Source organism: Bos indicus x Bos taurus, chromosome 22 (assembly GCF_003369695.1).
Source record: "Bos indicus x Bos taurus breed Angus x Brahman F1 hybrid chromosome 22, Bos_hybrid_MaternalHap_v2.0, whole genome shotgun sequence".
Taxonomy (NCBI): Eukaryota; Metazoa; Chordata; class Mammalia; order Artiodactyla; family Bovidae; genus Bos; species Bos indicus x Bos taurus.
In genome coordinates this window covers 3,051,731-3,077,608 of record NC_040097.1, presented here as the reverse complement: position 1 = coordinate 3,077,608, position 25,878 = coordinate 3,051,731, and the positions used below count along the sequence as shown (strand labels likewise).

At 56.6% G+C, this 25,878-nt stretch overlaps 1 protein-coding gene across 6 annotated transcripts in view; it reads left to right on the top strand.

The window, feature by feature from the left end:
* Nucleotides 1-25,878, top strand: part of GRIP2 (glutamate receptor interacting protein 2) — a 103,905-nt gene that overhangs the window by 25,737 nt on the left and 52,290 nt on the right. For 5 of the 6 annotated variants that reach the window (XM_027522720.1, XM_027522719.1, XM_027522716.1 and 2 more), the window contains exon 1: nucleotides 15,715-15,856. The exons of the other annotated variant lie outside the window; for it this stretch is intronic. In XM_027522720.1, the coding sequence (XP_027378521.1) occupies nucleotides 15,802-15,856 (55 nt within the window). In that variant the 5' untranslated portion in view covers nucleotides 15,715-15,801. Of the gene's footprint in view, nucleotides 1-15,714; nucleotides 15,857-25,878 lie in introns of those variants that run through there. 6 annotated transcript variants of the gene reach the window in all.

Sequence of the window (25,878 nt, the reverse complement as noted above, 5' to 3'; positions counted from 1 at the left end):
TGTGTCTCCTGCATTGGCAGGTGGGTTCTTTACCACTAGCGCCACCTGGGAATAGATGCATAAAAAATGTTAAAATAAAGAAAATTGTAAAATATGCATGCGATTGTAACGCAGAAGAGGAGGAAAAGATGATGAAAAGTGAACACCCTTGTAACTACTCGGGTTAAGAAATTTCTATTTCTTTCTCTGTGGGTTTATCTCAAGCTGCATCTCCCTCACTCCACCCAGAGGTATGCACATTCCTGACTTTCTGGATGATCGTTCTGTTCGTTTTCCTTGCAACATTACCCCTTGTAAATATCCTTCCATGATGAAGTTTGTTATTGCTTGTTCTTGAACTTCACATAAACTGAGTGTGTATTCTGTCCAGCTCCTCTCCCTCAGCACCAGGTTTGGGAGCTCCTTCACTGCGGCCCGGGTAGCAGCAGTGTGTGTAGGATTCCTTCGCTCGGCTGCCAGATTGTTTCCAATTTTTGACTTTATGAGAAACTTCTGCTCTGCGTTTTCTTGACCCTGCCTCCTGGTAGCCTGGTGCACACGTTTCTGTTGGTTACACACCTTCAAGTTCAGCTGCCAGCCCGTAGGGTAAGCATATTCTTAACGGCTTTATCGAGGTATGTTTTAGGATATGCATATTTAGAGAGAGACAGCCAAACTCCTTCCCAAAGTTGTTGTACTGCTTTACATCGCCACAGGCCACGTGTGAGTTCCAGTGGTTCCACATCCTCACCCACACTTGTTGTCGTCAGACTTCCTTCCTTCCTTCCTCCCTTCCGTCTGTTCCTCCCTCCCTCCCTCTTTTCTTACCTTCCTGCCTGAACCTTTATTTCTTATCAACCTTCCCAGGAGATTCTGAGGCCCTCGGAGGGAGGTCTCAACACTTGGTGTGCATGAAAATCACCTGGTGAGCTTTAAAAAGGCAGACCCTGAGACCCCTGCTGGATCACTGTGAATTGGAGCCCCCCAGGTTAGAGCACAGGCATCCAGTCCCTCTGAATCTGCGCTGCCCCCGACTCCCGCCCCCCACTGGAGCACAGACACGGGCGGTTTGAAAGTCGAGCTTCCCAAGGCGTCTTTAGGAGCGTCCCCTCCACCAGCTCCCCTTCTCCAGGCTGTCATCCAGCTTCTTATTGACCAGCCGTTCACGAAGACCCCTCTCTCAGCCTCAACCTCTGGCTGAAGGCTGTGGCTTCTGTCCAGCTGCTGGTCTACTGCCCCTGGGCTCTGGGAGGCATTGAAGGAAGCTTTACCGCTGTGTGGACAGCGTCTCTGAGGCTCTCCTGGTTCCCAGGGTGACCTTTTCAGACCGGTCCTCAGTGGTCGCTGTGCCTCTTCCATGGGCCAACTTTAGGGAGGTAGGATCCGACAGGTCGCCCCTTCGGGTGACACCAGGGTTTGCAAACTCATATGCCTACAGGTTTCATTCCAATCCCAAAGAAAGGCCATGCCAAGGAATGCTCAAACTACCGCACAATTGCACTCACCTCACATGCTAGCAAAGCAAAGCTCAAAATTCTCCAAGCCAGATGTCAACAGTATGTGAACTGAGATGTTCAAGCTGGATTTAGAAAAGGCAGCGGAACCAGAGATCAAATTGCCAACATCCGCCGGATCATAGAAAAAGCAAAAGAATTCCAGAAAAACTTCTGCTTCACGAACGACGCTAAAGCCTTTGACTGTGTGGATCACAGCAAACTGTGGACAATTCTTCAATAGATGGGAATACCAGACCACCTTACCTGCCTCCTGAGAAACCTGTATGCAGATCAGGAAGCAACAGTTAGAACCGGACATGGAACAATGGACTGGTTCCAAATTGGGGAAGGAGTACATCAAGGCTGCCAAACATCCCGGGATGCATAAGACAGCCCGCATCATAAAGAATCATCCTGTTCAAAATGTTAGTTGTGCCAGGGCTTGAGAAACCCTGATCTGACAAAGCTATCTCCATCTCAGCATACATAACAATTTTGTGTCATTTCAAAAGCTAAACATTTATTTTGCAGCATGACTTTATGCTGAGTTACACCTCAGGCTGGGCACCAGCTTTTTGTCATTGGTTAGTTCCTCCAAAGCGGTGCTTCTCTGATTGTCTGGTGAAGGGCCAGCATTTTCTTCTTCTTCTTCTTCTTCTTCTTCTTTTTAATCTATGGGATATTGATACATTTAAAAAGTACATGTGTGTGTGCGTGCTAAGTTGCTTCAGTTGTGTCTGACTCTGTGTGACCCTCTGGACTGTAGCCCCCCAGGCTCCTCTGTCCATGGGGATTCTCCAGGCAAGAATACTGGAGCGGGTAGCCATGCCCTCCTCCAGGGGATCTTCCCAACCCAGGGCTCGAACCCAGGTCTCCTGCACTGCAGGTGGATTCTTTACCATCTGAACCACTAGGGAAGCCCTTTAAAAACTACATTAGCAATGAATTCTTGAAAAGTGAAAGAAAACAGCACACGGAAAAGACAGGCCCTGATCAGGCGCTTTGGGTGCTGTAGCAGCATTGAGCTGCTAACCATTTATTGTTTCCGAACTTTTCTGTTGTTGTTCATCGAGAATTAATTCAAGGGCAGGCCTGGGTCCACAGGCTGCACTTTACATGGCTCCACTCTCGGTCTGGCTGAGGCTGCAGTTGCCACAACACCTCCATTCCTGACCCCGGGTGGTCCAAATACCCTCAAGCTTTCTGTACACCCAGGGCAGCCACACCGACCCCCCAGGTCCTGATTCTGACCTTCAGCTACTGCTGCCTCAGGGTAGGGATCACATCCCTGCCCACAGGGGTGGTCTCTGCCCCCATGAGGCCCATCTGAGTTCAGGCTGGGACACAGTAAGCCCTGGAGACTGATGCAGGGTGGCAGGCTTGACTAAGATGCTGGCCAGGAAGAGGCAATGGAGAGGGTTTCATCGCACAAACTCACACGTCTCCCAGTTGAACATCAGACACCTTTGTCCTTAAAGCCTCCTCCCCGCCTTCACCCCATTGCCACAGTGCCTGTTCCCATGGCCCCTACTTCCCCCTCCACAGACCCAGCCTTCTGTGGTCTGCCCTGTGACCTCTGACATCCTGAGACAGCTAGTTCCTCGCTCACTCAGCTTCCAACCACATGGGTTCCCTTCCTGGTCCACAGACAGGCCAGGTGCCACTCTGCCTCAGGGCCTTTGCACTGACTGCCGCCTCTGCCTCCCTCGGTGATCGGCCCGGCTGGGTCCCCCGCTTCCTTCCTGCGTGTGAAGACTTGCTCAGAGAGGCCGCCTCCCCTACACAGGCCGCTCACCCGACTCTCATTTTTCTTCGATGTGCTTCTTTCCACCTACGTTAGACTGCATCTCTGTCCGCCTTCTTGTATGTGTCTCCTAGTGCGTACAAGCTTTATTCATTGCCTGAGCATGAGCGCGGCTCAGCATGTCTTCAGCAAGGGAGTGAATGACTGCTGGGAACGCATGAGGTCTGGGCAGAAGTGCCACTGGGTTATCACTGCTGTCGTCCTCCTTATTCTTCCTTCCCTGCCTGAGCCTCAGGCAGAGAAGAGGCCCCGGCAGCTCCAGGAGTGAGGTGCCCTCACTCCTAACCTCTTGCTCTCTGCCCGGATTCCCAGGACACCACGTGATCTGCAGCCCCGAGGCTGGCATGTCCCCAGGGAGGGGCCTAGCACTTAATGTCCTGGCGGCGGCTGGCTGCCTCCCTCGGCTGGAACCCATGCGGAGGCAGGGGACTCTGAATCACTGGCTCCAGGATTCCTCTCGGGGTGCCTCCTTCTTCCTCCTTGCAGAGTTTTTCAGTGCCCAGGAACAGATCAAAAGAGAGCTTGGAACTGAGGGTTCTGGGTTCGAATCCCAGCTCTGTCCTCATGGCTTGGTGATCTTGTGCAAATACCCGCAGCAGCCTAGGAGAGGGACTGAGAGGATGCATCGCCCCCCGTCCAGTCCCTGGGAGCCCAGGGGGCCTCGGGTTGGCAGAGAGCAGGAAAGCACCTCCGGGCCGGGTGTGCCTCGAGTCCCTCACTGAACAGGTTATCGTTGAGCGCCTACTGTGTGCTGGGACATGCACCCTGCCCTAGTGGAGCTGCCATTCTAGTGTGGGAGACAGACGATAAATAAGAAATACCAGTACAGAGTGGCTTGTCAGATGATAAATGCTGAGGGAAGAAAACAAGGAAGGGAGTAGGGATGCCGGGGGGTGAAATCTGCACCTTTCAGTAGATGAAAGTGAACATGTGAATCGCTCGGTCATGTCCAACTCTCTGGACTCTCAGTCCAACCCCGTGGACTGCAGCCCGCCAGGCTCCTCTGACCATGGGATTCTCCAGGCAAGAATACTGGAGTGGGTTGCCATGCCCTCCTCCAGGGGATCTTCCTGACCCAAGGATCAAACCTGGGTCTCCCTCATTGCAGGCAGATTCTTTACCATCTGAACCACCCAGGAAGCCCCTTCAGGAGATGGAGGAGGTGATTTTTGAATAAGGACCTAAAGGGGAGAGGGAGGGATGGAGCTGTGCAGACAGCAGGTGTGGACGTGGGTGGGGGGATATTCCGGCAGAGGGCACTTTGCAGTGAGTGCAAAGGCCCTGTGGTTGAGGGCCTGGGTGGGCGTTAGAGTCAGTGTGAAGAGAGTGGAAGGAGATGAGGCCAGAGGTCACAGGGGGCCTTGGCCTGTGGAGGAATTTGGGTTTCATCTAGCACCCTGGGAGTCATGGGAGGATATAAACAGGGGAAAGATGAGATCTGATTTCTGACTGCCTCAAGGTGGGCAGGTAGAAGGTGGGTTAGGAAGGATAGGGAAGGGAAGGCAGGGGGACCAGGGAGGAGGCTGCCACTGCTGTCTGAGGAGCAACGCTGGCAGCTGCACAGGGACGGGGGAGGGAGTAACGGGGTGCCGAGGACTGTCCGGTTGGTCCAGCAGGGTGAAGAGAGACATTATCCAGGGCTGGAGGAGCCAGGGAGGGCTTCCTGGGGGAGGTGATCCATGAATAGGGGACGTCGGGAGGTGGAGAGGGGGCCTTCCGAGGAGGGGGCTGTGCAGTTAACGAAGGACAAAAGCTGGAGGACAGAGAGCAGAGGCCGGGATCCAGGAGGGGCACAGGAGGGAAGCCCAGAGAAGCGGGATGGTCAGACTTCAGGAGGGTGCCTTGTCCATTCATTCAAGTGAGGTCCTTTGGGAACCATGGAAGCTTCTCAGGAAGGAGAGACGAGTGATGGTCATTTCATAGATTATTGGTGGCGAACAGATCCTCAGAAAGGGCCATCCCCCTAACTTTACCGTGGGGAAACAGGCCCAGGGCAGACAGGAACTTGTCCTGGGTCACATGGTAGCCACAGGACTGCCTTGGGAAGACGAGTCTGGTGGGACTGAGGGCAAGCGTGGGAGACTCAGGGCTATGGAAGGGAACTTCTGGGAGACACAGACTGCTTGGCGAGAAACCAGTAATTCCCACTGTGCCTTTCGACCTGGCCCGGGGCCCACGGGGCCCTCCTTGGCCTTGTCCTCGCCCTAAGTCTGATGACCTGTGGCTTGGGGTTCCCTCGCCGCCGTGGTTTCTGTGCCTGTCACTCGGACACGGTCCCTTGCTGCCCGGGGGCCTGTGGCCAGGTCCCAGCGAGGCGTGGTCCCACGGTGAGTGCTTCGTGGCCCTGGACCCAGCACGCTGGAGCTCCAGGGTTCCAATCTTGTGCGACCTTGTGGCTGATTACCCCGTCCCCCGTGTTGCGTGGCTCCGTGTCCCTGTCCCGGGGGCAGCTCTGTGCCCCCGTGGGCCATCACCCGGCTTCCTACCGTCCTGGGCCCTGTTTCCCACGCGGTGGTGGCTTGTTCGAGCGGCCAGAGCCCCAAGACTTTGCTCAGATTACTGATACCTCTGCCCTGAGGACAAGTGGGCAGAGAGAGGTCACCCTGGCTGGGCCAGTCTCTCTGTGGACAGCCCAGAGGGCTCCCTTGGGACGCACTCCCCCTTTCTTTATCTGGCACCCCGCCCCCCACCAGGGCCATCCCTGGGTGTTGCTGGAGTGTGTGGTTACTGCCTGCATGGGGTTGGGGTGGGCGTGGGTAACAGGGCTTGGTATTTCTGGCCCCACTGTCTTAGTCCATTCTGGCTGCTGTAATGAAATACGCTGCCTGGGTAGCTTACGAACAACAGAAATGTATTTCTCACGGTTCTAGAGGCCGGAAGTCCAAGATCAGATTCCGGGGAGGGCCCGCTTCCATAGCCGGCACCTTCTTGCCCTGTCCTCATGTCAGGGGAGGAACAAGGGACTCTCTGGGATCTCTTTTACTTATTTATTTTAAAATGTTATTTATTTATTAGCCGTACTGCATGCCATGTGGGATGTTAGTTCCCCAACCTGGGATGAAACCTGTGCCCCCTGCATTGCAAGCCCAGACTCTCAGCCACCGGACACCAGGCGAGTCCCTGGAGTCTCTTTTATAAGAGCACTGATCCCATTGACCACAATCACCTCCTGAAGGCCCCACTTCCTAATACCGTCACCCTGGGTGTTAGGTATTTAACGTAAGAATTTGGGGGGAATACAAGCATTCAGTCTTCCCAGGTGGCTCAGTGGTAAAGAATCCGCCTGCCAATGCAGGAGATGTGGGTTCGGATCTCTGGATCAGGAAGATCCCCTGGAGAAGGGAATGGCAACCCACTGCAGTATCCTTGCCTGAATTCATGGACAGAGGAGCCCGGCGGGCTACAGTCCGTGGGGGCCACAGAGTCCGATGCTGCCAAGAGACTGAGCATGTAGCGCAAGCATTCGGTCTGAAGCTGCCACTAATGAGCTCTGTGACCTCCAGCCCCCTCCTTCCTGTGTGCTTGAGGTCGGGGGTTTGGGATGAAACTCACAGACCATGCCAGTGATGGGTGGATGGGTACAAGCCCCTGTACCCCTCCGTGGGGGCTCCTGGTCTTCTGTGTGCCAGGCTGGGGGATACAGACCTGCAGGCCGCCCCAGGAAGGGTGATGCCTGGATGTGGCTGCCTCCTGGGGCCTCCCACGGGCTCCCCCAGGCCATGATGTCATCCACCTGCAGCCTCGGGGCCACTGAAAGCAGACACACAGACCCGGATGAACCTCCCCACCCTCCCAAAATGCCAGGTGCTGCCCCCGCGGTGGCCAAGGGGATGCAGGGCTTTCACAACCCCCGAGGGCCCCACCCTGGGCTGCGCGCCCGCAGGCACGGTCACAGGGAGGGGCACACGGCGGGAAGGGCAGCGAGGCTGGGAGCTTGCCCAGAGCCCGGGGTGCGCTGCAGCCCCAGCCCTCATTTTGCCACATTCGCTGTCTTTAATCACACCTGCCCACACGCTCCCGCAGGGACCACGACAGAGGCGTCTGTGTTTGGAAGAGGGTTGGCTTGGAGCCTGCTTGTGGGGTTCAGGCTCAGAGCTGCACCCCCCGCCAGCCCTTTGCCTAGCTCTCCACCGGGTATCTGGGACTAATCTTAGCCGCACATCATGGGCTCGTGGGGAGGGTTGCTGTGTGCAGAGGCTGGGGAGGTCTTGGCTGCTGCTGTTCAGTCTCTCAGTCGTGTCCGACTTCGCGACCCCGTGGACTGCAGCGCGCCAGGCTGCCCTGTCCTTCGCTACCTCCCGGAGTTCAACCAAGTTTATGTCCACTGAATCGGTGATGCCATCCAACCATCTCATCCTCTGCCGCCTTCTTCTCCTTTTGCCTTCAATCTCTCCGAGCATCAGAGTCTTTTCCAAGGAGTCAGTTCTTCGTATCAGGTGGCCAAAGTATTGGAGTTTCAGCATCAGTCCTTCCGATGAGTATTCAGGCTTGATTTCCCTTAGGATTGACTGGCTTGATTTTGCCATCCAAGGGGAGTATCTTGTGCAGAGTCCAATTAAAACTTTGGTTTTATTCAGATTTTTCAAACAAGGTATAGTCTGAAAGCAGACACCTGGCAGGTAATAATAAGGGAGGTCCCTTTCACAGCGCCCTGACTGGCCCAGGCTAAGTTGCTGCAGTCGTGTCCGACTCTTTGTGACCTTATGGACTGTAGCCCGCCAGGCTCCTCTGTCCATGGGATTCTTCAGACAAGAATACTGGAGTGTGCTGCCATTTCCTTCTCCAGGGGATCTCCCCGACCCAGGGATCGAACCCAGGTCTCCTGCATTCAGGCGGATTCTTTACCGTCTGAGCCACCAGGGAAGCCCTGACTGGCCCCAGACCCGCGTTATTTCCTGAGGCCGTGTACTTGGATGATGGGATTCCCGCTACATGGATGAGGGGAGGGCGGGATTTGAACCCAGTGCTTTGGCCGCTAAAGCTGCCCCCAGGCTGTCCCCTCCCGGGGACTCGGTGGACAAGCCTGGGGAGGAGCCCTGGAGGTCAGGCTGGGGAAGGCATGGGTGCTGGTGGGGGAGCCCTGGTGGCTCACGGGACCGACCATAAATGCAGCATCTCCATCACTTCTGCCCAAGCACCCCACGACTTAATCTGCATGCTCGTTAATGTCCTGCCCAGGCGTCTGCTCCTAATCATTGCGCTGTGAGGGCAGTGCCAGGACTATTAACAGGCATGCCACCTGTTTCCTGGCAGGTGGCCCTGTTGGCACACCTGTCGGACAGCCGCCCCGGCCCACTCAGAAAATGCTTGATGGCACTCTCTTCCTTGACTCAGGAAAGTTGAGGAGCCATCAGATGGATAAGCTGCTCGCCTGGTGGGCTTTGAGTCCCCCGTGGGGCTGCTTCTGGCCCAGAGTGGGTCTGATGAGGGTGGACGGCAGAGGGTCGGGGGAGAAGGTCGTCGGCTGGGTCGTGGTGGAGCCTCTCCCCTGCTACTTGGAAGCTGTGTGATGCTGGAACAGTCACTGTCCCTCTCTGAAAATCCGTGCCCTGACTAAAGTGAAAAGTGAAAGTGAAGTCGCTCAGTCATGTCCGACTCTTTGCGACCCCATGGACTGTAGCCTATCAGGCTCCTCCGTCCATGGGATTTTCCAGGCAAGAGTGCTGGAGTGGATCGCCATTTCCTTCTCCAGGGGATCTTCCCGACCCAGGGATCCAATCTGTGTCTTCCGCCTTGCAGGCAGATTCTTTACCGTCTGAGCCACCAGGGAAGCCCTTGTGAACCCCCCACTTACTTTTATTTTACATTTCAGCGTTTCATTTACTTCTAAATGGCACTGATAGCACAGGAATACCCCCGAGGCATTTTAGGGGCAGATCTTCAGCTTTTTTTGTTTGTTTGTTTCATATGTATCTCCAACAAAGTCCTTTTCTTATATATAATTAAAATAACAGCATCAACCCAACAGAATTTCTTCACATCGTCTCCTGTTCAGTCCTTGTGCTGTTTCCCCTCTTCACCTCCCAAGTGTCTTTTCACACTTGGTTTATTCAAATCAGGGTCCAACCAGGATCTTCGAATCTCATTTGGTTGTCAATCTCTCAAGTCTCTTTTAATCTTTCACAGTGCCTTTCCGTCTTTTTTTTTTTTTCACTGTAATTATGTGTTGGCAAAACTGGGTCATTTGTCCTGTGGAACGGCCTCATGGTGTCATTAATACATTCTTCAGTCTTTGTACTTTCTATCGACTGAGATTTGGATCTTGTTGTTCAGTTGCTCAGTCATGTCCAGCTCTTTGCGACCCCAGGCACGGCAGCATGCCAGGCTTCCCTGTTCCCCACTATCTCCTGGAGTTTGCTCAAACTCATGTCTGTTGAGTCGGTGAGGCCATCCAACCATCTCATCCTCTGTCGTTCCCTTCTCCTCTTGCCCTCCTCAATCTTCCCAGCTTCATGGTCTTTTCCAGTGAGTCAGCTCTTTGCATCAGGTGGCCAAAAGATTGGAGCTTCAGCTTCAGCATCAGTCCTTCCAATGAATATTCAGGACTGATCTCCTTTAGGATGGACAGGTTGGATCTCCTTGCAGTCCAAGGGACTCTCAAGAGTCTTCTCCAACACCACAGTTCAAAAGCATCAATTCTTCGGCACTCAGCCTTTTGGTCCAGCTCTCACATCCGTACATGACTACTGGAAAAGCCATAGTGACTATATGGACCTTTGTCAGCAAAGTGATGTCTTTGCTTTTTAATACGCTGTCTAGGTTTGCCATAGCTTTCCTTCCAGGGAGCAAGTGTCTTTTACTTTCATTTCTGCAGTCACCATCCGCAGTGATTTTGGAGCTCAAGAAAATAAAATCTGTCACTGTTTCTACTTTTACCCCTTCTATTTGTCGTGAAGAGATGGGACCAGATGCCGTGATCTTCGCTTTTTTGAATGTGGAGTTTTAAGCCAGCTTTTTCACTCTCCTCTTTCAGGTCTGATTTTGCAGGCAAAGCAGGTGGTGCTGTGGGCTTCCTTCCACATGCTATCAAGAGGCCCGCGTGCCAGAATGTTCCACTTTTGGTGACGCTAAGATCACTTCAGGGGTGCAGGCGGTGTCTGCCTGGCCCTGCTGTCACCGGTCCTGCTCTGCCCTCCCTTGATGCCCAGCGCCGGATCCCTGATTTCGTTAGGGCTGCAAAAAGGCGGCTTTCCGGCTCTGTGTCTCTTCCGCACCCATTTGCAGCGGTTCTTCTGTAAAGAATGACGTCCCTCATTTTGTTCCTTTCGAGTACCGTTCATACAGAAAGAAGGGATAAATGCTTCATTCTTTACCTGCATCTTCTGTTCATAGGATAATCAGTTGTTGCCTTGAGTCCCTCGAAAGGAACTGAGGAGGCTTTTCTTTCTTTTGAGAAGCGTGAACACACGGATTTTTGCAGTTTTGCAGTCATTGTTCTTTCCGATGCTCAGCTTGGCCCACATGTGGCTGGTGGGAGCCCTTCAAACCAGCTCCTGTGTCCTTTCAGCCCTCCCTATTAGCCTTCAAGCATGGCCATGTGTGTGTGTGTGAAGTCGCTTCAGTCGTGTCCAACTCCTTGTGAACCTGTGACCGTAGCCCGCCAGGTTCCCCTGTGCATGGGATTCTCCAGGCAAGTATACTGGAGTGGGTTGCCGTGCCCTCCTCCGGGGGATCTGCCCCGACCCAGGGTTCCAGGCTGTATCTCTTATGTCCCCTCCACTGGCAAGCAGGTTCTTTACCACTAACGCTGCCACAAGCCCGCCCTTACTTTACAGCAACACGAGATGTGCCGGGCTCATCTTGCACCGGTCCTGGAGTCAGCCTCTCTCTGAGGAGCCCTGGGGACCCTTTTCCTGGGAGAAGGTATTTAGAGACCACAGTGTGGGTTCTGAGGAGACCACTCTCTTTAGAACTGGCAACGTCTCCCTCTGTGCTCACATACCCCTCACCCTGCTCCATTCATTTCTAGCATTTTTCGCCTTCTATTCTAACATCCTGGGACGTTTACTCTGCCTTCCCGCTAGAATGATAGTGCGGTGAAGACTGGTTCTGATGGTGGCTGGACCTCCCGGCTTGGCATTCAGAAGGTGCTTAATAGAACGCTGGTTGAAAGAGTGAATGGTTGGATGGATGGATAGCCATTGTCCTCTCCCTCCGCCCTGGTGACTCAGATGGTAAAGAATCTGCCTGCAGTGTGGGAGACCTGGGTTCAACCAGTGGGTCGGGAAGATCCCCTGGAGGAGGGCATGGCAACCCACTCCAGTATTCTTGCCTGGAGAATCCCATGGACAGAGGAGCCTGGGGGGTTATACTCCATGGGATCTCAAAGAGTTGGACATGACTGAACAACCAACACTTTCACTTTTCACTTCACTTCCTCCCTCCACCAGCCTGGAGAAGCGGTTAAGAGGGTTCTGGCCACCGCCCCCCTCCCCCCACCCCCCACAACGTTGCCATACAGAGCCTGGGGGCCTCTGTCTTATTTAGATCAGCAGAGCTGGGCAGCAGAAATGTCACACCACTTGGCCCACGGGGAAGAAAGGGCCGGGCTGAGAAGATTAAAGGCATATCTGATGAGATGTTAATTTGCTCAGGGAAGCGGGTGGGGGTAAAGCAGGTGGGGGTGACAGCAACCCGCTGCCTCTGGGGCTTCGTGAGGCTGAGGCAGGGATGAAAAAGCAGAATCCAGGGTGGAGCCCAGCCTGGATCCCTCTGCGGTTGGTTTCCTTCTCTGAGCCCAGCTCTTGGGGGTCTGTTAGCTCATTTTTAAGGGAAATCAGGTGGCCCTGTGTTCAAATCCTGACCTGGCTGCCTCAGTGGCTGTGTGACCTTAGGTGATGGGAGGAACGTCTCTGGGCTTTAGGGGAGAGGAAGTGGGACTCACAGGGAGGGTGAGCCCAGGGAGGACCGTGGACTTCAGCCCAAGAGGCCAGAGAACAGGAGGGACTTGCTTGGGGCCACCCTGTAGCCCCAGATGGCTGGAACCTGGACTCAGGCCTCCTGGCTCCCCACCTGGGCTGATCTGCTAATTTTTTTTAGAAATTTATTTAGTTAGTTGTTTTTGGCTGGGCCAGGTCTTCGTTGCTGTGCAGGCTCTTCTCTGGTTGGGGTGTGCGGGCTTCTCTCTGCAGTGGCTTCTCCTGTTGCAGAGCACGGGCTGTATAGCGTGTAGGCTTCAGTAGCTGAGGCGCACAGACTCAGTGGTTGTGGCGCGTGGGCGTAGGTGCTCTGAGGCGTGTGGGATCTTCCTGGGCCAGGGATCGAACCTGTGTCCCTTGCATTGGCAGGCAGATTCTTTACCACTGAGCCACCAGGAAGCCCCCTGATCTGCCCCTTCACCATTGGTCTCATCTCCTTTAGGGGCTCCTGCGCTCTCCCACACTCTCCCTCAAGCTACCGTTTCTGCAGAAGGAGCCCTGTGAAAATTTGGGGGAGGGGGCACCTGACAGGAGCCGCTCAGATAACACACAAGTTCTCGACGGCCAGAAACCAGAATGCCCCAGTGTCTCTTTTCCACTCCTGCCAGTCTGGGGACTCCTGAGGCAGCTAGGAACCCATCATCCAGTTTCGACCTCCTTCAGCTCAAGTCTAGGTTTCAGGGCGACCACTGAAGGCAGAGTTTGGGGAGCATGTCAATCTGTGTTCTGTTCACTTGTTCATTCATTCATTCAGTGTTGGCCAAGTCCCTGTTCTGCCCTGGAAGCTGAATGAGGAAGGCACTGGGTGGAGTCCAAGTCACCAAAGATTCAACCCAAACTCGCTTAAGCCAAGAAGGGAATGTATTGGCTAAAGTAACAGAAAAGCGATATTACTGACGTCAGGCACGTCATCATCAGGGTTGGATCAGTTTCACGGCTCCCGTTTCCATTTTGGCGTCACAGTGGCCACCAGAGACTCCAGCATGACTCCACTTCCCCGCACACCCTGCAATGGACAGAATTCCCCTTCCCAGGACTTTGATCAGGTCCCAGGACTTGGGTCGTGTGCTCACCCCTGAGCCCATCACTGTGGCCGGGCTAGGAGAGTGCTGGTTAGTGGGCTCTGGGTCAAGGGCCCTCCAGGAGCTTGCGGGGGGTAGGGGGGCAACCTCCACCCAAGCTGAGTGCAGGGGAGGAGCAGCCCCCCCCAGAAAAGTGGGGTGACGCTGCTGGAGGAAGAAGGAGCAGGAAGCAGAAAGAGCCGGAGTCCAGGCTGACACCAGCTCTCCGAGAGCTTGTGGTCTAGAGAAGTTGGACTGTGCGTGGTGAGAGGTGTTGAGCATCTGCAGTGTACAGATGCTCCAACTTGTGGGATCACCACACAGAGCAGAGTCCTGTCCCCAGGGTTCCGATAGGCAGACTCTGGGTGAAGAGCGTCTTCCTGGGTTGGGTGCTCTCAGAGGGCAGGGACCACGTGCTCCTCGCTCAGCTCCTGGGGTGACACCTGACACGGCTCCAGGACCTGGGCCCTCTGACACCCAGGGAGTTGCCTCCCAATCGCCTGCGAGTGTCTGGGCCCCAGTGACTTCTGAGTGGAGTCCATGCCCCTCTTGATGGGGGCAACCCACGGTACTTTGAGCTTGGGGTGAGTTGGGAGATAAGCCCACTGAGGCTCTCAGTGGGGTGCACCCTGAGTCAGGATTCGAACCTGGGCCTGCCCATCCTCTGAGGCTGGAGCTCTCTTTTCTCACCTGACTCTGCACAGCTCTGCCAGAGACTTGCTGTTTGGCTGGAGGCTGGGCCTCCCTGCCTGTGGGCAGCCTTGCGGTGGAGTGGGTCGATCTGAGATGGGGGCGCCCTACACCCTGCCCTGTGTCTCAGGAAGCAGCTGTGTGATCCCCTCACATGCTTGCTTCCATCTTGCCGGGCTGCCCTGAGCGGCCCCTGCCACCCTTGCCTTCAGGATGAAGGGAGGGAGACCCCACCAGATGCAATAGAAAGGACCCAGGCACACTGGCCTCGCTGAGTTGCCCCCACAGGGCTTCCCCGAGACGACCAGCAAGAGCCTCCCAGTGCACTGGGCTGGAACCCACACTGGGGGAGGAGGGGACACGCTCTGAGTCTGCGGCCTGCTCTCTGTCAAAACTGGCTGATCTCTAAGCTTCAGGGAGGCATTAAGGCGTGACAGAGCCGAGTGGAGACTCCTGGGTGGAATCTGAAGGACGGGGGGATCACTGAGGAGGGCATCAGTGTCTCACTGGGTGAGTCACCTCTGTTAGCTGCAGGGTCTGTTGACTCAGAATAATTGCCCCACGCTCCATCCATAGTGGGGGCTTCCCAGGAGGCTCTAGTGGTTAAGAATCCGCCTGCCAGTGCAGGAGACGCCAGAGAAGCAGGTTTGATCCCCAGGTCGGGAAGATCCCCTGGAGAAGGGAATGACTACCCATGCCAGTATTCTTGCCTGGGAAATCCATGGACAGAGGAGCCTAGCGGGCTCCAGTCCGTGGGGCTGCAAAGAGTCAGACAGGACTGAAGCAACTTAGCTCGTGATTCCCAAGAGGGCATCTGGCCCTCCCTGTGAAGGTGTTCTGTGGCCTGATTCATCGTGGCGGCCTCAGTGGTTTGCAGAAAGGATGGAGGAAGCAGGAGCCGCCCTGATGGGGAGGGGCCCCACCTGGCGTCCATCCCATCTCTGCCACGCATCTGTTCTGTGACCCTGAGCCCCCTGCTGCCCTTCTGCCTGGCTCCAAGTGTAGTGCTGGGGTGGTTAGCGAGGAGGCTAGCTGTATGAGACAGGAAGGGACACCAGATGCATCTGTTGAGCTCTTGCTGAATGCCTGGAGCTCTCACAGGTCTCCATCAGCACCACACGCCCCGCCCTCACCCCAGCCAGTTCGGTGGGGATTCTCTTATTGCTCAGTGTTACAAACCTGGCTAAGGGTAGCAGCTGGGAGTGAGGCGGTGGGGCCTCAGACTCAGCATTCGACACCCATGGCTGTGAGATGCCTGTGCTGACCTCAGGGGATGCAGGATGAGAGGACCCTGTCCTTGTCTGGAGGGGCTCCCAGGCTTGGAGGGGGTAGACAATCTCAACCTAGTATGCAAAGCATTACTGGGGCCCAGCAGGCGGGTGGGGATCTCTGAGCAAACCTCCCTGGGCAGAGACATCTAGGAGTGGAGGAACATTCCAGGGAGTGCAAAGGCCTGGGGGCATCAAACAGACCCTCCACCTGGGGAAAGAGGGAAGGGGATTGGTAGATTTGGGCAAAAGATGGGGTGAGCAGGCAAGGTCAGCGCTTTGGGAGGATAGAGGAGCCGGTGGGCCGGTGAAGGTTTGCTCCGATGTCGAGGGTCTCCCCGCCACTCCGCCCCCCGCCCCCCCAGGAGCCGCACTCTCCAGGCCGGGCTGCGGGGGAGGAAGGACCTCACTGATGGCACCGCTGCCGGCTCCGGGGAGGATTATCTATTTTAGCAACCGGGGAGGGAGGAGCAGGGAGTGCCCAGCCTTTGCCAGAAGCGCAAGCCGCGCGGAGAAGCGCGGAGGAGCGCGGAGCCGCGCCGGGCGGCCGGGCAGCGGGGCCCCGGGCCCAGGGCAGGCAGCGCGATGCTGGCCGTGTCGCTCAAGTGGCGGCTGGGCGTGGTGAGGCGACGGCCCAAAGGTACGGGGCCCCGGGGCTAGGGCTGGCCCTGGGTCCAGCTGGAGGGCGGCGGCTGAGGGGCCCCCTCCCCACCCCGTCCCCCGGCTCCGCCTTCCTCTCGGCTCTGGGGTCTCGTCCGGGAATCTGCGCTGTGTGACTCGGCGCCCTGCCCTGGCTGGCTCCCCGAGTCTCCACCTCTCCACGTCTTTGTCTGAGTGTCCGACTCCGGCTCTTCTCTCCGCCTCTGTCTCTTCCGGGTCTCTCGCAGTCCCTCTTGGTCTGGTCCTGTCTCCTCCCTGCCTCTCTCTGACCCGCCTCTGGCCTCCTGTCCTCTCTCCTGCTCTGTCCCCGCGTCTCTGGCCTCCTGTCCTCTCTCCTGCTCTGTCCCCGCGTCTCTGGGTTCTCTCCTGGGCTTTCTGTGACTGTCCACCTTGCTCCACTTTTCTTCCCCTTCATCAGCCATGTCCCTGGTGACTTTGGCTTTTCTCCTGATTCGGGGCATGGGGCTGCGGGTGGAGGTGGACCAGCAGAGAGTGTGTGTGTGTGTGTGTGTGTGTGTGTGTGTGTGTGTGTGTGTGTAGGGTGAGGGGCTGTGTGGGGGGAGTTGGGGCTGGGGGCTGTGGGCAAATGCAGGACTGGGACCCGAACGAGGCTGAGCTCCAGAAGTGGCTCTTGCAGGGCGGGCGCGGAGGAGCGTCTGGAGCAGGGAGTCCAGCCCTCCAGGCCCTGTGGCCTCGTCATGGACGTGGGATGGGGTGGAGGGCGTGGGTTTGCAGCCTCTGTGCTCCTGGCCTCAGAACTCAGGATAATGGTACTTTTCAGAAGGAGCTGACTGTGTGCCAGGCGTTGGGCTAACCCTTTAATTCCTCCCTGTGGCCCTGCACAGTCGGCCCTATCCTCACCCTGAGGTGCACAGGGGGAAACTGAGGCCCAGAGAGGTTAAGTAACTTGCCCGTGGCCACACAGCCGACATGCGGAGGGTTTCTCAAGCCAGCTCTGAAAACTGTCAGCAGCATCTTTTTCCAGATGCTAAGGGGCCTCCATGGGGGGAGGGGCTGCCTCAGGAGTGGCCAAGAGGTGGCAGGGTCCGTGGGTTGGCAGAGTGGGTCCTGCACTGGCCTGTGGGTGGCTCGCTGGCGGTCTGACATCCCAGAGGCCCCTGGAATCCCCTTCTGTGGGGGCAGAGCAGCCTTGATAGGGACAGGACCTCCCCTGGGGCTTCCCAGACGCTGGTCCCCAGGGGAGAATCCCTCCCCCATCAAGGCTTTTGTCATCTTGTTCGGTACCACAGCCGCCCCCACCCCGAGAACCCAGAGGGCTCCACCCAGGCTGGAAGGAAGGACAGACCCAGCCTGACCTGCATCTGATCTGAGTGTCCCCAGGATTTGGAGAATAGCCAGCTTCATGCTGCGGATCCAGTTCTGGGTCCTGGAGGTGCAGAAAGTGCTTGAATTGTCCCCGACAGACCCAGCTCTTACTTCTGCATGGCTGGCTCAGAACCTCAGTTTCCCTGTCGATAAAAGGCACCCAAGGAAAGCCCGCCCTTCCGAGACTGCAGTGACGATTAGAAAAGACTGGGGTGGGGCTTGGCACCCAGGAGACCCCCCTGGTAATCTTGAATTTCGTCTTGCCATCTGCAGCCCAACTTCCTCCTCCCCCTCCCCCCTTGCCCCTACCCCACAAACACAGGGACCCCAGGGTGGTTGTGTCTGGGACCAGCAAGCCCTTAACGGGAAAGAAGCGAAAAAGGCAGAGGGAAGCATGCCCTAATTGCTGGAGGACAGATTGCGCTGATGGGTGCCAGGCTTTGTGGCATCTCCCCACGCCTTTGGGGGTGCTCGAAGGAGGCCTAGGGACCTTGCTCGCCGGTGTTATGAGCCTGCACATCCATTTAAAACGGGAATTCTCGGGGAAGAGGGATTCAAGAGGTTGTGGGGGGAGGGAAGGCGTTTCTCTTTTTTTCCAAAACATTTTTTTAAATGTGCGAGGACACGTCTCTCCACCTCCAGCCCTTTTTTTTTTTTTTTTTTTTAACATAGATAAACCTATTTCCCATCTTTCCTGGGTAAGACCCCCAAGCTCCTCACCCTGTGATTGCTTAAGGGGGGCGGTCCCTGGGCCTTGTGCCATCTGCAACCGCTCCTGTGTCTCCCAGAATGGGATTTGAGGCTTGGCTTAAATTGAGGAGCCATGCTTCCTGCCGGGGCTGGGACTGGGGAAAGATGGGGTTCAGACCCGGCTGGCACCCCATCTCTGCTGCAGCCTGAGAGGCCAGGGGAGCCCCTGCTGTGTGCACCCAGCGTTGGGAACACCTCCAGGATGCTGGATGCTTAGTGTCCTCCCCGCCCGCCTCAGTCCTCACAGTAGCCTTGGCTGGTGCATCTGGACAGTGGGGGCCGGGGGCCTGCAGAGCTGCACTCTGACCTGAGTGCTGGACTCTGAGCGGAGCTTGAGCCTCTAGAGGCATAAAATGGTTACATTCAATTCAAAGAGATGTAGTTTGATGTGTGCTGATGTAAGGGAGGCAGGAGACACAAGTCTTGGAGCCATGGGCCGGGTTTAAGTCTCAGGCGTGCCACCAGGGCAAGTGTCTTTACCTCTCTGGGCCTCCGTTTTCCCACCTGTGAAATGGGATTAATATTGGAACCTTCCTCTCTGAGTGGCTGCAAGGACCAGTAAGGTCATACTTTGAAAGTGCTAGGTGTCACTTGCAGTTCCTGACTCGGGGCTCAGGCCCAGGGAGAAACGACGTGTAGATGATGTCGGAGCATGGTGGGGGTGGGGGGTGGCTTGATGTGGGGACGGACTGGGTCCTGTTCATGCCTGGAGAAGGAAGCAGTGATTTTCTTGTGAGAGGGGAGGAAGGTCCCAGAGTGGGGTTTTTAAGGATGAGTAGGAGTTTTCCAGACAACTAAGGGAAGAAGAGAGAATTTGGGCAAAGGGAACAGTTTGTACAAAGATCTGCCTCAGAGAATCGGTCAGGCGACTTTGGTCAGCATGAAGGGTTTGGGACAGAAGGGAGCTGGGGCAGAGCAGGTGGGAGACCGTGGAGCTTGGACTCTGTCCTGGGCGCAGGAGATGCCGTGGAGGGTGCATGAGCAGCAAGGGATAGAGGCCAACTGTGAGTGTTAGGACGGGCTCTGGGTACTGAGCAAACCACAGGCGGGGATGTGGGGAGAGAGCTGGGGCTGTAGGGGGTGGAGGGGGAGTTGATGGTTGTCGAGGCAGGAGAATACCCCGAGCCATTCACTCGCTCACGGGATACCTGCTGAGCCCCTATTTCGTGCCACATACTGTTCTAGGCCCTGGGGGTAAAACAGGAAGACTAACAGAAATCCCTGCCCTCGTGGAGCTGATGTTTCTAGGAGGAGGGGCAGCTAAGGAACAAGACAGATGAGGGAGATATATGGTGGTGCCACGTGCTGGAAAGAAAGACGAGGCAGGGAAAGGGCATGAGGGTCAGTGGCTAGCAGGGTACACTTTCACAAAGGGCGTGGGGCGAAGGTGACCCTGGGACAAAGCCCTGACGCAGGGGAGGGAGGGAGCAAGGGGACCGTCCAGGGGAAGAGTGGCTGGCAGAGGCCGCAGCCAGGCCAAAGGGCCTGGGGTGCGGACGGCTTGCGTGTCCCCAGGCTGGTGAGGCTGGAGCAGGGGCGGTCAGGGCGGATGGTGAGGAGGACCCTCTGGTGTGGCCCCTGCGGTGCTGGGGGAGCCAGGGGCAGCTCAGGGATGACGAGGTTATCAAGGATAGCAGTGCCCCCCGCCGGCCGAGCGGGGCCTCTCCCGAGCGCGTGCCCTCCCAAGCTCTGTCTGCCCTCGCCCCCTCCGTGGCGCACATCTGTGATGAATTATTCACTGCTTCCTCTCCCTCCGTAATGAGTCTCTCCTCTGTCTGCCTCTCGCCTCCACATCCGGCTCCCGGCGCTTCTCACGCTGCAGCAGCTGCGCTGGGGGTCTCGGATCTGACTCTCAGTGTGGGAACAGGCCTCCCGCCTCCAGCGCCCAGACAGCAGCCCACACCCCCACGCCCCTGCCCCGCCCCACCCAGCCAAGTTCAGACTAGCCAGGGTGTCCCGAGTCCCCGGGGATTTCTCCCTCCCTGGGGGCAGAGAGGGCCAAGGATCAACTCTCAGCCTGGAATAATTCCTGGAGCCCCCGCAGCCAGGAGTGAACCTCTGGACCTGTTCTATGTTCTCCAGGCCTTTATTGAGCACTTGATGTTTGCTAGGCATTGTGTTAAGTGCTTCCTGTGTACTTTCTCATCCTCGCGACAATCCTGTGAGCTGTGAACTAAATTGCCCCATTTTACAGGTGAGGAAACTGAGGCTCAGGGAGGATGTGACTTGCCAACTTTCCAAGGTCACACAGCTAGGAAGGAAATGGTAGTGTCTGTGTAACCCCCTACCCCCACCCCCATCCCCACCCCCAGGCAGTCTGACTTCCAAGCCCAAAATCTCGCCACGGGCGTTTTTCTCAGTGGTCAGTTATCTGACCTCTCAGCCAGGATGAGAGGACCCCTCAGCGTACAGCTACTAGTCTGTCTTCCTCAGGCTCTCCCCCAGGTTCTCCCCACTTCCTCTGCTCCCCCCCGCCCCAGGACGGCCCTGCAGAGACAGTGACGGGGTCCCCCATGGCTCCCCCTCCAGGCCGAGCACCAATGCTGATCGGGTCAGCCCGTGTCCCAGCGTTGTCTCCGTTTGTCGGCTTGAACGTTTAGTCCAGCAGGACCATCTGCCTGCTAATCGCCCCGATGATTGTGAAGGCTGCCGGCCCCTGTCTCCTCGCTGGGGAGACGGGCTGATGGAGCGGAAAGAACAGCCATCACACAGGAGACCCCGCTGCCTGTGGCCCTGGAGCCCTTCCCTGCTCCTCCTGGCCGCAGTTTCCCTCTGTGCCCCCACTCGGCTCCCCTGAGGCTGGAAGTCTCGTCACCCCGCTTCCCATCCGCCCATGGCTCTCCTTGGGCTGACCTTGTCCCTCCAGCCCCCGCCTTTCACTGACTCGGCCCAGGTGATGGTGACTCATAAGTGCATGTGTGGGAAGGGGGGCGGGCACCCACCCGGCAGCCTCTTCGAGCCACACAACCGGGGCCGCTGGGGTCCCTGCAGGTGACCTTGGGGACAGTCCTTGCTCGTCACCAAGGCTCGGTCCCCTGGTTGCAAAACAGTCCGTCAAGGAATGCTTGTTTGAGGTTTGGAGACAGCCAAGATGGCTCAGTGTAAAGAATCTGCCTGCCAGTCTAGGAGATGCAGGAGACGCAGGTTCGTTCCCTGGGTCCAGAAGCTTTCCTACTGGAGAAGGAAATGGCAACCCACTCCAGTATTCTTGCCTGGGAAATCCCATGGACAGAGAGGAGCCTGGCGGGCCACAGTCCATGGGGTCCCAAAGAGTCAGACCCGACTCAGCGACAGAGCACACAGAGTTGTTGAGTCCAAGCTGGGGACTGAGGCGAAGGGGTCCCAGGCTGGCGAGGTAGGAGCTGGAGCAGCCCCCAGAGGCCACAGGCCATGGCTCCTGCACCAGCCCACACATGTACCCCCATTTTACACATGGAAAGGTTGAGGCCAGTTTTGCTCACAGTCACCTAGCCAAGCCCAGAGTCCCCTCACAGGCCCCCACGCTGCTGCTGCTGGAGGAGGGGGTGCTGGCAGGGGTGGAATGTTTGCCACCCCTCAGGGGTCAGGCTTGTCCAGAGTAGATGGGCGAGGAAGAGGGGGGCAGCCGGTGAGTTGACAGTGGCACTGAGGGATGCCCCAGGGCTTTGGAGACCCAGGCGGGACACCAACCAGCTGGAGCGGCCCCCAGGAAGCGACAGCGGGGCAACCCTGGGGAGCATATTTTGCCAGGCAGAGGAGGCCTTAGGGCCAGCTCATTCCTGGGGGACCAAGAGCGTGAAGGCTTGATGGTGGGGATGGAGGGAGGCCAGGCTGCAGGGGTGGGCGGGTTCTTGACACCAGTTGGCAACCTCCCAAGGATTCTTCCTAAACAGCACTGAGGGAGCCAGGGAACGTGGGGAGCCTCAACTGGCCGGGAGCAGGCACTGACCCAGAAATCTCAGCGTCAAGCCTTGTCCTCAAATAAGTGGCCTGTGCTAGGGGCCACCCCTGCCCTGCACCTCCACCAGGGAGTCCTGCTGCCTGGATCTCACCGGTGTATTCTCAGCTGGCTGTGCGACCTCCTTGGTGGTGGCGGTGTTCAGTCACTAAGTCACGTCTGACTCTTTGAGACCCCACGAACTGCAGCACACCAGGCCTCCCAGTCCTTTACTATCTCCCAGAGTTCGCTCAAATTCATGTCCATTGAGTTGGTGATGCCATCCAACCATCTCATCCTCTGTCGTCCCCTTCTCCTCCTGCCTTCAATCTTTCCCAGCATCGGGGTCTTTTCCAATGAGTCGACTCTTCGAATCAAGTGGTCAAAGTACTGGAGTTTCAGCTTCAGCATCAGTCCTTCCAATAAATATTCAGGGTTGACTTCCTTTAGGATTGACTGGTTGGAACTCCTTGGTGTTCAAGGGACTCTCAAGAGTCTTCTCCAGCACCACCGTTCGAGCATACTGGAAACCTACTGACCTGGGGGGAGAGCTTATCTTCCAGTTTCATATCTTTTTGCCTTTCCGTACTGTTCATGGGGTTTTCAAGGCAAGAATAGTGAAGTGGTTTGCCATTCCCTTCTCCAAAATTTGCCTTCCCAAAGTCTCTCCCTGCATGAGCTTGTACCACTAATGAGTCCACAACAGCAGGATTCTCTTTCAAATAGTCCACCAGGAGGACACAAAATAAGACCATCACACAAAGCCCTTTTGAGAATGTGTTGGGCTGAGATTAAGGCTTTGAAGTCAGACACCTGCCCCTGTCTCCTGCCCCTCTGGACTCCAGTTTCCTCATCTGTAAAAAGAGGTGATCGTGCCAGCCTCGTGGGCCTGAAGCCACTGGACGTTAGAAGCACAGTGACACTCACAGGGGATTGAAGAGCCTGGCCCCAGACTTCCTGGTGGTGTGGGGTGTCGATGGCCGCCCACTCTTTCCAGCCACACACCCAGGAGAGACCCTCAGGGTGGGAGGGAAGCTGGTGGGTCCCCACTGGAACCACATCCAGACTCTGAGCTCTGACTTCTCTTGCCAGGGTGACCTGGCTCCAGGCACGACCTATGAGTCTCTGCAGGCTGGTCCGGGGCAGGGCCCAGAGAAGCCATAGGGAAATAGGCTCCAGCTCAGGATAACAGAAGGACTCCCATCCTGACAGCCATTCAGAAATAGGGAGGGCTGCCTGTGTGGTGGTGAGCTCCCTGTTCGTGGAGGTATACAAGCTCTACCAGACAACAGAAAGGCTTTCCGCATGAGATTGAAGAGGGATGAATGATGGGTTTCTTTCCAATAGAGCAATCCAGAGGTTACTTATTTCTTAGTCATTCATCCAGTAAACCCTTATTTAGCTCTTACTTTGTATGAAGCCCAGCCCGGAGCACAGGGTCAAAATCAATAAGCAAGACAGTCCAGGGTCAGGTGAGCAAAAGCACTGAAGGAAAGGCTGGGAGAGGGAAAAGAGGACCCACCTGGTGTGGTCAGGGCGGACTTCTTGGTGGAGGTGGCATTTAGGTTGGGCTCTAGGGATGCAGGGGGAAGGGAGTTCCAGGCAGAAGGAAGAGCCCATGTGAAGGACCCCGGGCGGGAGCACCTGACTCTGACGCTCTGACCCTCGGCCTGTCCTAGCAGGGGGCCTTGGCCAAGTCCCTTCCCCTCTCTGAACCTCAGTTTCCTCTCTGTAAGAGCGGAGCAGGAGTGCCCACGTCCAAGGGCTCCTGAGGGGTTCCGTGAGACCCTGCACTCAAAATGGCAAAGCTGTGTGTAGATGCCCTTTCTCTGGGGCGTTTACACAAGGACACAGAGGGCACGGCTTAATCCAGAGTGGGATGGTGGGAGTCCAGAGTTAGCCACAGGCTGAACCCACCTGCCTCTCCTCTTGGTGGCTGAGGGCACAGGAGGAGAGCTGTGCCTGCCCCTCCACAGCCTCATGGGTCACCAGCCCCAAGGGACGTCGCGGTCCTCTGGGTCCAGTTCTCTCCACGCTCGCCCTGCTCCCAACAGCTCGGTCACGTGAGAAGGCCCTCCACATGTCCTCCTGCCAGCATCTCGTGGAGGGAGCTGAGGAGAGCCCTCCTTCCTCAGGTGTTATCCACAAGGTACCAGGATGCTCCATTCAATTCATTCTCTCCCTAAAGCAGGTCTCCGGCTATCAGGACTCAGCCCCTCGCCTGTCCAGCCCACCTGCTCCTGGGGGACCTCCAACCTCAGCCACGTGGGCTGGTGCCTCTCCCTACGATACTGCGTGCCTTCCCCCTCCCACCCTTTGCCCAGGCTGTCCCTCTGCCTGCAATGCCCTTCCTGGAGCATCTCGGAGGGTCTGGTTCCTGCGTCCCTTAAGGCTTAGCCTGGACACCGGCTCCACCAGGCAGCCTTCCCTGGTGCCTCCCTGAGCGGCCTGACTCTTTGGCCCCCTTTTGTTATATTTGGGCTCCTGGCGGGTCCTCATTGAGGGTGGTCCCTTCCACAAGAGACCCTGGTGTTCTGCATTACCTGTGATATTCTCGGCACAGAGTTGGTCCTGTGTGGGCGGCAGCTGGGCCTCGAACCTGCATCTCTTGACTCCCAGCCCAGGGCTCTCTGCAAGGCTGGACACGCATGGGGGTTGGGGAGGAGATGAGGATGCGTGTTGCCTACCCATTTGTTTTCTGGTTTTGTTCAGGCAGCGAGTGGGCAGGTGGGCAGTCTGTGTGGTCCTGGTGGGGAGGGTGACTGAGGTCAGCCAAGGCTCCACCCTCACCCAGGGCTCTCTCAGCTCCCAGTTTGGTTGCTTTTCTAAGGAGCTGGGCTGACCCCATCCCTCCCTCCCTCTAAAACCTTCCGTGGCTCCCCGGTATCCTCAGGAGAGAGCTTCAGCTTCTTAACAAGCCATTCGAGGCATCTGTTTATTTTTTACTTTTAATCCCAGGCTTCAGCGGTTGAGCTAGATTCTTCAGTTCATAGCGCACTTGGTCCTGGGCCAGCCTGGCACCCGCTCTGGTTGCTTTATTTTTCCCTCCCTCGTGCCCTGCCTCTCTTCCCAGTTACCGTCCTGGAAACCTTCACTCTGTGAAGTAGATCTGTACTGCGTATGTGCCCTTGGGCACACGTTGCACTTTATGTGTGTTTGTAGTTTATAAATGATGTCACAGGGAAATCTCATGATCTTTCCTGCCTTCTCCCGGCCTCTTTTCTTCCCCTCTGTCCTCCTTCCCTTCTCCTCCTGCCATTTCCGCCTCTCCTTGCTCCCGTGAACTCGACACTATATTTCTAAACCCATCCCCGTGGCTGTGCCCGGGGTGTGGCCGTCGTGTTACGCGCCCCCTCCCCCAGAATGGAGATGCAGGTCATCTCCACAAATGGCGTTTACTGCTGCCCCTCAGGGTTGCTGTCCAGTCGCTCCATCGCGTCCGACTCTTTGTGACCCCGTGGACGGCAGCATTCCAGGTTCCCCTGTCCTTCACTATCTCCCGGAGTTTACCCAAACTCATGTCCATCGAGTCGATGACGCCATCCAACCATCTCATCCTCTGTCGTCCCCTTCTCCTCCTGCCCTCAATGTTTCCCAGCATCAGAGTCTTTTCGAGTGAGTCGGCTCTTTGTGTCAGATGACCGAAGTATTGGAGCTTCAGCTTCAGCATCAGTCCGTCCAGTGAATATTCAGGACTGATTTCCTTTAGGATTGCCTGGTCCAAGGGACTCTCAAGAGTCTTCTCCAGCACCACAGTTCAAAAGCATCAATTCTTTGGCGCTCAGCGTTCTTCCTTTGACTGCGGAGGTTGCCTACCAGGGGGGAGGGTCTGGGTCTCTCCTGGCTGCCTCAGTTTACCCCGCTGCAGTGCCCCTGCCCCTCCGCCTCCCGGTGGGCACCAGTGTCTGCTCTCGCCTGCATGTCTCATGTCCACCGCCCTGAGGAGTCCAGTGGGAGAAGCACTGCCTCCCCCTCACCTCTCTGCTTGCCAGTGAGTCTGGCGGCTCTCG